The sequence below is a fragment of the Rhamphochromis longiceps genome, linkage group LG2 (assembly GCF_057381845.1).
Source record: "Rhamphochromis longiceps isolate RC_006_pf linkage group LG2, R_longiceps_female_GT1.1, whole genome shotgun sequence".
NCBI classification, from domain to species: domain Eukaryota; kingdom Metazoa; phylum Chordata; class Actinopteri; order Cichliformes; family Cichlidae; genus Rhamphochromis; species Rhamphochromis longiceps.
In genome coordinates this window covers 25,071,073-25,086,189 of record NC_140558.1, presented here as the reverse complement: position 1 = coordinate 25,086,189, position 15,117 = coordinate 25,071,073, and the positions used below count along the sequence as shown (strand labels likewise).

The 15,117-nt window shown below is 39.0% G+C and overlaps 1 protein-coding gene across 1 annotated transcript in view; it reads right to left on the bottom strand.

Moving 5' to 3' along the window:
* The window catches only part of pigg (phosphatidylinositol glycan anchor biosynthesis class G (EMM blood group)), a 93,522-nt gene that overhangs the window by 59,167 nt on the left and 19,238 nt on the right, over positions 1-15,117 (bottom strand). The window contains exons 6-7 of the mRNA XM_085419619.1: positions 8,733-8,945; positions 776-993 (exon numbers count right to left, since the gene is read on the bottom strand). Of these exons, the coding sequence (XP_085275745.1) occupies positions 776-993; positions 8,733-8,945 (431 nt within the window). The remainder of the gene's footprint in view (positions 1-775; positions 994-8,732; positions 8,946-15,117) is intronic.

Sequence of the window (15,117 nt, the reverse complement as noted above, 5' to 3'; positions counted from 1 at the left end):
TTTTTCAGTAAAGGGAGCACCTCTATAAAGTTTGATGGTCTGGAGCTTTTAGATGTGTGTTAACACAATGCCAAACCGCAAAGCCACAGCAGTGGTCTCAGAGACCCAACTGTTGCTCTCCATCCATCTGCAAAGGGTTATAAGGCCATTTCCAAACATCATTCTACAGTGAGAAAGATTATTCCCACGTGGAGATCAGACTGTGCAATGTTCAGAGAAACTGCAAAAAGCCCAAGAGCTCAAACTGTTAAATGTTGAAGTTCATAATAGTACAATAAGAAAAAGATTGAATGAGTAGGTCTTGTTTAGAAAGGTTGCCAGGAGAAAGTCTCTTCTCTCTAAAATAAAGAATTCAGTGTGTGTGAGCTAAAAGCTCAGCTATAAACGCTCATTTCAGACAGTTTCATGGCTATCACTGACATCAGTAGAAGGGGATATCCCTAATATCCCTAAGAAGAAAGCCGGCTTAAAGGGTCAGTGGCCTTAATGGAAGAGGACCTAAAAGAACCAAAACAGACAGTGGATGAACTAATGGGTTGTAGCAAGGCCCAGTACAAGATAAACACAATAGATCCCCCTCTAAAGTAAATCTATCTTAGGACGGCTTCATTGTCACAAATATTTCCACTATCAAAAAGAAAGCATGACACCTGGTGAGGGTTTAGTTTTAACTTTTTGTTGCCGTGCACCTCACTCCCACACTCTAAAGCTGATAAGCAGCACACCAAACTATTACGAGTGCAGATAAAAAAAAATATGATGATTCGGTCCTTACCTGAAAGACAAACACCATGCCTGCAATCATGGAGTACATGTCATACTTGCCCAGCTGTTTGCTCAGAGCAGCGCTCATGGCAGCTAGGGCCTCCAGATACTGCCTCAGGACCTTTTTGCCCACGTTGGTCAGCACCTCGGAGGTGTTTCCTTCCAGGTAAAGCTTCATCCAGTTCCCGTGAGCCTTTTCTGCCACACGAAACTGCTCAAATCCCACCTCTGGAGTGGAGAGAAGTGGAAGGGAGCATGTTTTAAAGCACTATTATTTGCAATGCTCCAGCTACTGCAATCTGAATTTCAGGAGGGAGGGAGTGAGTGAGGAGGACATTTATAGCACCTGATTTTTTAACAGTTTATGAGGAATTTCATTAGGTTTACAGTTTGATTCTCACATAATTTCTTGGTTTGCTGCCATGTGATTAATCAGGACAAACCTTCTAAAATACAAAAACTAAGTTTTAGCTTTTATTTAGAGGAGAAAAACTTTGCTGCCTGGATCTCGGTGACCTAAATGAAATATTCCTAATGTTATAGGATAAACCATTCGCTAACTGTGGGTATTATTTCCTCATAATAATGACCAATTTTTCCCCATATGCTGATATATTAATTAATTACAATGTTAAGCCACAGCAAGCACTGGTACAGCTTGCGGAGTATTTTTACTACGAGCTCATTAAAACCCCAAACTGATCCATGACAAATGTGAAGAAAAGGTTTCATATTGCTGCCTACCCTGTTGTAATTTAGCCAAAAGAAAATGCAGACATATTCCAACTGCTTGTTTTCTTAGCAATGAAACTATTTATGAGTTCATCAATCATTGATGTTGAATTCTGTTTTTCAGAAATAGGAACCTATTAAATTTCATCATTTTCTTTTTCCCGCGTTCTTGTGTCAATAACATTCGCTAAATTGAAAACAATACGCCTGTGGTAAAACCATTTAGTTTGGAGCAAAGCAATGTACAATTTATCAAGATGCTAACTATGACAAGCTGTGACTCATTCACATGTTTACAGATGAAATTATGCTCCCTTTCATTTTACTTCAGCCTGTTCAAGGATGAAGCAACGTGTAGGCTTGTGTAGAGTTGTGGTATACTTCAGTGAAACACACACACACTACTAAAAACAATCACCTATCTCAGCAGCATAGGCAGAGATGATAAATAGTCACTGTGGCTTTGCCAGACAGAAGGGTTGGTTGAAATAGCAGAACTTTAAGCCACAGGCATGAATCATGCAATATCAATGGCCCTGGTCATGTTTCATCTGTCTAAAAGTACAGGGATTGGTTAATGGCTCTGCAAGACGCCTGAGGTTACACGCACGCACGCACGCACGCACGCACGCACGCACGCACGCACACACACAAACGAAAACACAATATGAAGATTGAAGCAAAGCAGACAGAGAGAGTGTGAGGCAGAGAGAGTTTCTAAAGTTTGTATCGCCACAGCTGAACTTTATAAAGTTACAGGTTAAGTCTACTGTAACTCCAATAAATGTGACTGCAAAAACAGAGAACACCCCCCCCCCCCCCCCCCCCCCCAAAAAAAAAAAATATCATAAAATATTTAACTTAGTGCACCAGACTGAAGCTGAGAGTGGCCGAGCATTATAAATCCTTGCTAAGTTTTTTCTCCAATGAGCTACTTTTTTGTCTTCCTGATGAAACCTCATTGAATACTGAAATCAGAAACGGACAGAAGGCGGATTTCTCCTAAGCAACTCCTCACACGCCCAGTAAAGATTCGACCCTAACAAATGTCCAACAGGCATGCTACTTAAAATAACATCCCCGGCGAATTTCCCAGCAGTGACAACTATTACATCCTTTTGCATAACAGCTTCATGATTACCCAAGTGGACGAATACAAAAAAAGGCAACATATCCAAATGTAGGTCTGCTGAGATAATTTCCATTTCATCCCATCTCTATGGAAACCAGGGACCAAAATAAAGTGGAAAAACTGCTGCCAGTGCCGAGTGTTTTTTTATGTTACAGGAAATAGTAGTCGTTTTGAAAATGCTGCATTTACTTCATGTAGAAGTTTGCTTCGGTTCACCACATCTGTTTTTTTACATGGGCACATTTGTATACAAAGTGCACAAGGGCTATCATAACATAAATAGGTTTAAATCTTTACACAGGCCTAGAGATTGGTTGGCAACCCCAGGAAACCTCTGATAATTAGTAGAACCCCCCACAAGTAGGGAGATCCTGTCTGTAGCATATTGCTGTCATCACCCATAGTTTACATGGAGGATGGCAACTTGTCAGCATTTAGTCTCCGGCTTGTAGCTGCGCATTTTAAAGTCTGCTGAATGAAACGGTAAGGCACAACTTTTACGCTGAAGCCAAAAGGTCTCTGTTTCCAGTTTGCATCACACATTTTCACAGTTTCACTATCACTTAGTAAGTAGTTGGCGAGTGTTTGCAGACCCACAGTGAGACTAAAGCAACCTGCTGGCAACAAAAAGCAATTGCAAGAAAGGGGGCCGGGTCGTGGGGGCAGCAGCAGAGAAGCCCAGACATCCCTTTCCCCAACCACCTCCTTCAGCTTGTCCGGGGGAACACCAAGGCGTTCCCAGGCCAGCCGAGAGATATAATCTCTCCAGCGTGTCCTGGGTCTGCCCTGGGGCCTCCTCCCGGTGGGACACGCCCGGAACACCTCACCCCGGAGGCGTCCAGGAGGCATCCTTGTCAGATACCCAAAGAAGTTCAGTCATCCGGGAGGGGCTCAGAGTGGAGCCGCTGCTCCTCTACATCGAAAGGATTCAGTTGAGGTGGTTCTCTAAGGGAGAGGCCAGCCACCCTTCGGAGGAAGCTTATATACTTATTTCTACACTGTAGCAACTGCCAGCAACCACTCACCAACTAGTTGTGGAATAACATAGTCTTCTCTTGCAACCAGTGTTTACCAGGGAGTTACTGACATGTCTCTAGGCCTTAGTTCTTCTAGGCCTTAGCAATCAGTTCCACAGTGCCTACCAGCAAACTCCAATGACTGGGGGTTAGCAGATGTCTGCCGACCAGTCTCTAGGCTTGTGTGATTGGGGCCTTAAAGGCCTGGAGCTGAGTCACACTCAGTCCACTGAGATGAGGACACAGCCTCCAGTACATGGGTTGACCAGTAGGGCAACCCAAATATTTTGTGCAAAGCTGTGATCTGATAACGGTCCTTAAATTTAAGAGATCACAAATCTAATAACCTGTTTTTCAGATTTGACATTTCAGAGTTATTTCAATGATGTGATAGAAGAAAAGAAAGATGATAATTAAAACCACTGCAGAACCTCTCTGGTGACACTGGGTGGAAAAAACTATTGCAAGGCCATAAGTGGCCATGAGTTAGTAATGCATAGAAATTGCATAATTAATTCTTAGTCTGTTCACAGAATATAGAATACAAGGGTAAGCACAACAGGGGTTTTTAATCACTGAAAGACAGCAACAATTTAATTTAACTGTATTTTATTTTAATTTTTGAAATTTGTAAGAGTATGCTGGAGAACTTAAGACTTCATCTTATCACAGCCTATAGTGATAACTATAGCCGGTAATTACAGGTTCCAGAGGGTGGTCTTCAAGCAGTTTAGTGGAGAGAAAAGTCATCTAATGCAAAGAAATGCAAAGGATCCAAAGTGCATTAGTAATCGCTGTTAAAACAAAAGAAATGTCTTTGGAAAACAAAGCATCAATCATTTAAATTTAGAAATGAAAGCACTTACTATAATCAATTCACATCATCAGGAGTTGCTGCACAGGAGTACCCTATCGACTAGAGCTGTGCAATATGACCAAAATCTCATATCCCAATATAAGACATCTATCGTCCGATAACGATATATAAAATCACAAAAATGTAACATTTTCTGTAAATTCTGTGAATCTCGGGCAGCTCGACTTGCGTGAAGTGTTTCCTGCTGGGTGTCGTGTACCTGGAGTCGAGTGTTTTAACCGATGCATGACATAAGTTATAACGGCTGAAGTTTTCTTTGTGAGTATTTATTATACGGCGTGCTGCAGGGAAAAGCCTGTTTTAATGTTTGAGACTAAGGTTTATTTTTTAGCACATGACGCCTAAAAACAGGCGCTTGTCCGTCCGTAGTGTGGTTATATTAAATATAAGAGAAAGAGAGAACTTTAAGAAATTAATATATCCACTACAGTGACCATCAAAACAATGAAAAAATATTACCGTAAACAGTTTATTTTGCGACACCACGAAACAAACAATAGTGTACAATGTTTTTATATCGTCATCTGATATATATCGTTATATCGAACAGCCCTACTATGGACAGCAACTTCCTATGGATATGCTTTTATTCTAAAGTGGAAGAGTAACCTATTTGGTGTTTTCTCGCAAGCTCTAGTGATGTTCTGAACTGCTAGACACCAGAAGCCCGCACCACGAAGCAGGATTTGGGGTCATGCAGGTAACTTCTGGGATAATGCTGCTTTATACACAAAAGCAGGTTATTCTTTACTAGTGTACATCGCTCAGTAAATTATGCTGGAAACCTACTTGTTTTCCTACTCAAGCAGATTACGCTACCTTTGTGTGCAGAGTGCAAGAGTCTAAAGTTTTTTTAATAGCATCTGAAGTCTTAGGTCTGTCTCTAATGATGATCAGTAGGATATATGGATTCTTATGTGGATTTACAATCCTGTCCTAATTTTTTTTAGCAAAACATTGATTTACAATTTTAAGAACCTATTTGTACATGGTCTAAATTTACACTTACACAGCTGCAGAGCCTGTGTTGTTCTCAGTCTATATTATGTGCTTTAATATGATAGTTTCTTACTTTATAAAATCAGTTGCTCTGCTATAGATCCTGCTAACTGAAGCCCTTGCATGGGAACGTGCTTTTAGCTAGATTGATAAACCTTGGGTTAACTTTTGGACTACATCATGACCATGAGTTATTAATTTTGTGGCATTAATATTCTTTTACACCTACTGTGTGGGGTGTAAAGTAATCTTCATCTAGGATTCAGTTGAGTTGCTATGCAAAATTATATCACAACACATCAATCAGTTGTGCATATATGTTATTGAAAGTGATGGAGTTATTAAATAGTAGTGTTGTCCTTAAACAGTCAGGTCCATACAGTAAGTACCGTATCTGTCGGACCATAAGGCGCATTAAGCGGAACAAAACAGTCAGATAAATCAAACTTTACTCAACTCATTCTTCTTACTTCCTCCACTTCTGTACCTTTGATTCATTAATGTGGAATTCTCTCGCAGCTGCTCTATTCCCATGCTGTTGCAGTATATTAATGACTAACCTTGGAATTGTGGATGGATTTTTGTCCCTAACCATCAGGAACCCTCATGGTAACTTTTATCGAGTGGAAAAAAGTTAGCGTTCATCCTCCAGCTTCACTGTGTTTATATTATGCTAGCATAGCTGTGTCGCTAGCGATCACGTAGCACATTATTATATCCCAGCTAGTGCAACTTCAGTAACCCTACAAACATCACTGCTGTTTAGTTTTTTGTCTTCATTTATGTTGGAAGTGATAGCAGAGCTGTACGTTTTCATTTGTTTCAGAAATCTCTCAGTCAGAACATGCTATATCATATTTAGGTGGAAGCTAGCGAGCTAACTTCCTGCTAACTTCTAACTCCATTAAATTTAATAAATTCTGTTTTCATGGATGCCTGGATGTTAAACTTAATTGTTACACCTGGTAAAGCAGCAATGCTGATCATTTTATTAAAGATGAAAGAATTTAGACAGTTTTTAACTCTCAGTGATGCTGCAGTGTTCGTTTGACTTTGGGACATGAAGCAGTTTTGGACCCAGATTCCTCTGCAAGGCTCCTGACTACGGTAGCCGTAATGCTTAGCTTTATTAGCTTAGCTTTGTAGCTTAGCAAAGTCGTACTAAAACATTTTTTGACAGAGTTTTGAGCGCCGTGTACCACATAAAATTGGTTTGAGGTCAGTAAGCACAACCAGAATTCATACATAAGATGCACTGTCGATTTTTGAGAAAATTAAAGGATTTTAAGTGCGCCTTATAGTGCGGAAAATACGGTAAGTGAACATTCACACATCACAGTGCATTTTAAAATAAGTTAATCCAGTACTTTTGTGAACCATTTTGAATAAAGCAGAAGCATTGTGCTATTGCCCAAATTTTATAAACCTGCTATATTTGTACCATTAGTTACTCAGCTTCATGGAAGTTAATAGTATGATGGACTATTAACTTCCATCCAGTCAACTCCCAAAATGAAAAAAGTAAAGACATCATCTGAAACTCAAATGTGTTATGCTTTTCTCGACTCCCCCCCCCCTTTGCTCACAACATTTTCTCTAGGATAGCATGCTTAGAATACAACTTAGTCAGCAAAAACATTTAGGGAAAACAACTTCTAAATAAGAAAATGCTATGTGTCAAATTATTTATGTAGTTCTATCTCTGCCTCTTTGGGATACTTTAAAAAGATAAGATAAATTACTTCTGACTGACGGTAATTGCTGCTGTTGGTGTATCGAATGCTTCTGAAAGTGAAAGACGGCAAGAGAAAGAGTGGGAGACAGACAAGAAGGGTGGGGAACAGACTCAAAGATGGATAACTCAGACAAACTGCGTGACCCCGAGATGCAAGTAGGGAGCAAAGCCATGTGTGAATATGTGCATGCATTTGCAGAGATGCAAATGCATGCACAATGCATGTTGAAGATCAGAGCATAGACTAAGTTGTGGGAGTTGGAAACGCTCCCACGACAACAAACTGACTAGTATCTAATGTTTGGCAAAGGTTAGTGCTTTTTTTGTCTCAAACTCTTATATCATTGTAAAGCTTTTAGTGCCATATGGTATGTCTGCAAAGTCACACTGGGTTTATCTTTGACAACCAGGAACTTAAAACTCACTGTAATCACAGACATTTAGAGGATTTTCTAACTGTAAGAAGAATATTTTTTTAACATCTGCTAAACACCATTAAGGCCCATTAGTGCCTAGTAAAACCGCCTGTTTGAATTGGTTCAGTTTCATCTGACACATGTTGAAATATATAAATTATCAAGTCTGCATTTTTGCTCAGGATTATAGCCTTAATTAAGTAGAATCTTTTGAGCTTGTTAGATGATGCGATGCTGCCTTCACTTTAATCAAACTGCTTCAGGTTAAACCATCTAAGAAAACGCTTTGATGCCAAAACACAGAGACAGACTCAAAGTAAATCACTTTTGAGCCATCTTAAGTCTGTACCATCTGTCACAACTGTTATACGCACAAAACTGAGCGGACTGCAAATTAAACTGTAATTTAAATGCAATAATGACAGTGTTAGCATCAGTTCACATATGTTAGCTCAACAGCTTATTTTACTACTTGCAATAGAATTAGCAGACTCATGTTGGTGTTTACTCTTCTTTTAGCTCAGTTCTTAATCTGTGATTATGTATAAAGACAGTATAGGTCTCCATTAGTCCGTCACTAGAAACATCCCTTTTCACATTATCCTTACTCACTGTTAACATGGGAATATTTAAACGTGCAGCTTTAAGCAATGAATAGGTTCGATGCAAGTAGCAGGCGACATTATAAATGACTTTCACTTTGTGGAATTACGACATTAGCTGGACTTTTTTTTTTAAATTTAAAGTATGCCTCCCTTAACTTTAATAGTTTAGGAGAAGGCTGAGGAATAGGGAATGATGGGAATTCATGGATGTTCCAGCTTCAACAGAGTTCTAACTGACATGAGGTGAAGAAAAAGTTCCATATCTTAATTTTGGAATAACTATGCCTTAAATTATTTGGCATACTTACGCTGCTGTGTGCAATGAAAAAAAAAAAGTAGCTACTGACACCATCACCAGCCAGGAAACAATACAGCATAATGATGAGAGTACCTGTCAAACAAGGTCTTGGCTTTTAACGAGTCCAGAGGAGGAACACAGTGAATCTGCAACCAACCTTTCTCATAGTCGGATATGCTGTCTTTGAGCAAGCAGCTGAGCTGGTGGCCATTGAGATGCAGGAAGCGCAGCTGGTCTCGCAGTGAGGTTTCCTCCAAGACACTCTGGATCACGCGGCCAACGCTGTTCTGAGATATGGGCAGGCCAAGGCCTAAGGCCAGGGTTGGGGTTAGGTCAACCTGCTCCACCACTCCTGGTTTCTCCATTCCCGCTGAGAAGACAGGGCAAAAGGGCAAAGAGTAAAAAAGACACAGCTGGTGCAATGGCTGATGGTGAAATAATAACTGGCATGTTTTTGGCCCAAACAATTTTGATTTTGTTTTGAAAATATTTGTTACCCACAGTGATTTTTTTGCTCTATCTATCTATCAACCTGAATCTACAATCTATCTGGCTATGCTACAGCTGTCCAAGGGAAACATTAGTTGTGCGATCTCGCGTCCAAATGATTTGAAGATGGGGACCAGTCTGCAACCACTTGCAGTCAGCTGCTTTTTTTAAAGGGACTTAGGGCGTAAAGAATGCAATAAAATTGTGGTATAACTGTCTGCTATTAATTTCTGATTGAAAGAGGTCAAGCTGGCAATTACATGCACCAAAATTGTACCAACCAAAACAATAACTTTGGTTACTAGCCGGTGGTAACAGCTATCTGAGGTTTTAGATTTGTGTCTGCAAATACTTGCCAACTAGGAGATAAGTGGATAACACAAACGGAAGAAGGTTTGTCTTCAAAGTAAAAGCCCAAATGTGTCAAAACGGACAACTTTTACTTTGACTGTTTGTGGATCACTATAAACAGAAGCCTAAATCAGAAACCAGAAAATGAACAAATTGAAAGAAAAAATATCATTATTATACGATTTGTGGTTGTCATTTCTTGAAGCTTGTCAGACACTTAAGTTGATACTTGGCTTCCTATCCTGAGCTTTCAAGTATACAAACAGAGAGTGGGAGTATTTTCCCAGATTGTCATTGAAGTTTTCAGGTTACAATGATGAACTAAACTGGTGTGTGATATATTCAAAAATGAACAAAGCAAATCACATGTGTGGGGAAATGGGAGAGCCACATACTGAAGCATGAGACAAACCCCACAGCTATGATCTAATTTTGTAATTGGACACAATGAAATAAGCCTGGGAATTATCCATTTCATATTAAAAGGAGATGGATTTGCAACAAGACACGGGTTTTGCTGTATTAAGCTCATAGCTATTTGGGATAATGCCACAAAGCTATCAAGGACATCGGCCTTGTTTAAATCTGCTAGTTAGCGATAAATGTCCCAAAAAAATGTCCAAAAAAATAATAGTCTTCTTCTCAAAGGAGAGTACTTTTCAAACCCGCTGGAAAAAATTAATTCATCTTATCAAATGTTAATCCCACATTAACTGTGTCTTAAAACCACACATTAGAATTTTACAATGTTGTTTTTTGTTCTCTGACAAGCAGTAAGTAAAAGCCTATACAGTTACGTCCAATGAAACTTCTTTAGAACAGTACCTGCTTGGTTTGCACTGTAATTTCTGACTTACACAGAACGTTCCCACAGAATAGATGTGTCATAACACAGTTAAAGGTTACAGCGGCTGAACGCTGATTCATAATTGAGAAAACTGCAGCTAGTGGAAATTCAATGTGCAATCCAATATCTGCCTTGCTAATGTAAAATACAGCCATAACCAGTCATACATTTTTGAAATGGTACAGTGAGGGATCATTCAGAACTTCTGGAGGTCACAGCTTGAGCACTAGCACATCAAACCAAAACAAATGTGTGTCGACCATGTTTTTTCATTTATGACCACAAAGGTTGCGTATTTATTTTTTAAAATCCAGCTCAAAGGATGTATATAAAAGATGAAGAACGCTATAACACCATCCTAACTTTTTGAAACAGGATGTGAGGAGCAAGAGGTGGATTAAATCTGAATAAGAAAATGATGGACACTGCACTTTCACAGGGTCAGACACAAAGTAGGTCTGCAATAAACAATATCCTGCTTTGTGCCCCTTTATGACTCTAAAGCTGCGTTCGTGCTGGAAGCAATTCACAGTGCCGAGGTAAAAAGTCAACACTCAGTGACTATGAGGTTAAAAAACCCGACACCAAGTGGGTGGATCCCAAGATAAATCTGAGTCTACTTTGAGGGGAGTGATTGAAGCAACTACCAATAAGAGCACAGGGTATTGCTGACTGATATATAACCTGGTAGTAAATATATTAAAGGTTTAGGCAGCCAGAGTCTGTAATGCCGGCTTCACAGCGATGGGCGAAAATCCAATTGCTCCCTGTGTGGCTGCAGCCTAATGGGACCATAATTTACAAGATGAACATCATATTGTATTCATTAAAATTTGAAACTAGTGACTGAGACCTTAACATCATTAGTAAAATAATTATTGAAGTCACAAAACAAAAGAGTCAATGGTAATTTCCCCATTGAATTCTATTTCATTTGACCTCTTTTAGAAACAAGTGTTGATTTCAGTCAGCTTCTTGAATTACGGCCATTTGTATACAAAGGATGCCCTTTTCATTTTAAAGTAATTGGAAAAGACATCAAATTAATTGCCAGGAGAGGCCTGTTCACTCGTTATTTCATCCCAGATTAAGCAGAGAAAAGACCTGGAGTTAATTCCAAGTGTTGAACTTTGATTTGGTAGTTGTTGCCTGAGGCTCTCAATAGGAGGCCTACAGAGCACGAAGGAGGCCAAAGGAAACAAAACTGAAGGCGCAGATCGACAAAAAAGCAGCTGTAGTAAAAGCCTACCAGAGCATCTCAAGGGAGGAAACACAGCATTTGGTTTATAGGTTCCAGAGACAAAGAGTCATTGATTTCCATTAAAGTATTAAATACAGTCCCTATATTTAAAAGGATGCTAGTTTGTCCAATCACATTTGAGCATCTGAAAATGGGGACGTTGAATGAAAAGTTTGTAATTGCTACAAATTTCATTTAAAACTGTTGTTAAACTCCTTGAATTAAAGATGGAGGCCGACCATCAATCACAACTTGATTGTTTTTAAAATCCACTATGATGGTACATGGTGCTACAACATTACAAAAGAGGTCTCATTGTCCACAAACCTATGGACCAAAATGTATGACAATAATCTGCTGAATTAATACATTATTAATTATGTGTTATTACAACAACAACAAAAAACTCAAAGTGTCCTATCAAATTTCCTTGGATAAAAGATGGCTCCTTTGCTGAAACTCCTCTCATAATGCACTCCATCTGCAATGCAGACTCCAAGTTTCCACAGCACACTTTTTTTTTTTTAAGTTGTCAGACCAGTTTCCTATAAAGTCACAAATCCACCTAGATTTCATTTGAGCAAACACAAACTTTCCACTGTCAGGAGAATTTAATAAAACATTCTTTCTGTGTCCAAATCCAAGATAAATACAAATTATCAAAATACATTTTCTAAGCAAAAAAAAGGACGATTACAGAGCTAAACAATAACCAGAAGATTTCTGATACCAACAGTGTCTTATTAACGCAGCTTTGCCCCAAGTAACATCAATTAAATGTGTTGTCAATCTGCAGTAAGAGGGTTTTATTTTCTCAATGATGCATTCAGATTAAAAAGTGAAGCTCAGGTAGTGAGGTGGTGCTGAAGTCTGATCGTCCGCAGCACGTTCTAATGAAAACAACAGACAGATGAGCTCTCTGCTAATGACCTATCATTCTCACAACGTTCAAAATAAAGTTCTGCTAATGAAGGCCACTGATTGCACTAACTGATGCATTAAAATAGAACACACTTGCATCAATATATTTACATCTAAAGTGGTAATGAGTAACAAGTCTGTGCCTACAGAAAGAAAAAAATCAAGGTACAGAACTTTAAATAGACGTCAGTGTCCTCAATGTAGTTCAGTGATTCAAATAAATAGATAATAACATAAAAATGTCCCTACATCAAGGAACTATAGGGATATTTCATGATTGCTAGAAATCCATCCATCCAGAGAAGGACTGCTCAGTTATCAACTAAACCTAACATTATTGGTTAGTGAGGGGCATCCATGAACTATACGGGTGAAACACACAGACACACGTATCTGCTGATAGGTTCCAGGTAAACGGCTACTTGAATAAAATACTAAAATGTCACTCACCAAAACTGAAATCCAAACTTCTGATGGGTGGCATCACACCACTTCCACACTGCCTTCATTGTTCGGCCCTGAAGGCTTCTGCTTATTTTAACTACCGTTAATCGAATTGTCTCAACAGGACACAAACACTCTACAAACACTGGCGGCAAAAGACCTCGTGATATTTTTTGATCGTGCTCATTTAAACTTACATATTCAATGTTTCAGACCTGTTTGGATTTTGTTTTATGTTCGTTAGAAAAACTTTAAGGTACAATATTTTCCACTCCGTGTTTGGCATAGAGATCACCGGTTTATGAATGAACTTGAATGAATGAATTCATTCAAAAGAAGAGTTTATTTCATTGAAGAAAACACATAATTTGAAACGTACTTCATCAACTTTCTGTGGTTGTTGCATGTTTAATATTTAAACCAAAAACCTCTGGTGGTTAAGAAAAGAGTCAGTCAAACTGTGAGCCCAGCGGGAGACATAAAGTACAAACAAAACCACACACGCTGTAGCAACTCCACTTAACTGTTAATGATTAATTAAGGTGAATGGTTCACATATAAAAAAATAAAATTAAAAAAAGTAAGTGCCAAGACAGTTTCAAAAATAGACTTGGCTGAGAAAGAAGCAATTATCACGACCGTACTTTCACACTTAAACACATTCATTGCTGCAAAAGAAAGCTCTGCTCATAAGCCTCTGTGTGCAATGACACTGTTCCTCACACTAATGAAACGTTATGTGTGAGAACTCAAGAAAGGCTGTAGCAGCTGGCAGACACATTACAAAAATCACACAAGCTCTTCAAGTTAATGGCAAGTCTGCTGCCACTTGCATCCTTTAAACGTGACCTGTTCTGATCACTTCCAGATCCATATTTTCCATTCTTGGACACGAGCAGATTTGATCACATTTAATCTTCTCGTAACATCCTGCAACTTCCCAAAATTGACATCATTTACTCTGTGCTAGAGATGGCACGATACCGATACCGATATCATAAATTTGGATATCTGCCGATACCGATATGAATCCGATATAGTGTTTTTTAATCAACAAAACTGTTTTTTAAAATATCTTGCTGCATTTTGCAAGTCTGCAAGTTCATACTCAAGTTTAAAACAACAACTACACTAAAGCTATTCTGTTATACCTGTATACAAAAAAAATATTTCATAGTTCAGCAATACTGATCAATCTAATAAACTTAGACCTACACCATCCTCCCTATTTCTAGTGTGGTTCCCCAGCTGCACCAAGGCCGATCAGCAAGCACTCCAGCGGGTGGTGAAAGAAGCTGGCAGAATTATTGGAACAAGTCTGCCAGAGATCAGTAATATCTTCCCCACTCGCTGTCTGAGGAGGGTGCACAGTATCCTGCGGGACCAACATCACCCTGCGCGCCACCTTTTCCATCTGCTGCCCTCAGGGAGAAGGTACAGGTCTATACAGGCCAGAACATCCAGACTGGCCAACAGCCTGTATCCACAGGCTGTGAGGCTCCTGAACTCTCTGCCCCCCTCTCACGGACAATAACCATATCCAACTTCTTAATAGCAATGAACTGGTCTGCATTGGTGCATCATATCTTTATTCTCTTCCCCCTCCTGCCCCCCCCCCCCTCTTTCTTAAATAGATAACTATCATATCTGATATCATATCTCACAGTACAATAATATTGAATGGGTTGCATTGTTGTATTTTGTCATGTTTCTCAGGTCTTTGTCTGAATTTCTACGAACATTATTGCTAAGGATTGTCTTATTGCATTGGAGTCACACTGGGTTAAATATGTACACTTGGGTTTTAAGGGGTATTTATTATTTTCTTCTTTTTTTTGGGTTGTATGGAAGCCCCAAACGCAATTTCATTGTTCTTGACAATGACAATAAATAAATAAATACTAAATACTAAAATACTAATTCTGGTATTTTAAAGAGTACTTAGCGTAAATATTAAGCAACCTAACTAATAGGGTTCCAACTCCCAGCAACAACAAAAATAAATAAATAAAAAATAGGGAACCACCCCTCACGCGCCACCTCATGATGCTTAATCGACGTAATCAACCTTAATTTGATGCAGTGTGAAAAAAAATGCACAGAAATCAATTATTTTTCAAGAAATATTAAATAGATTCAACATCTTTCTTCAACAAAATTGCAGACTGCACAGATGGTACCTTCCCAAAGGAAAAAGTACTATAGCTTACTAGGGTATATATATTAGACTTAATAGTCACTATATACAGT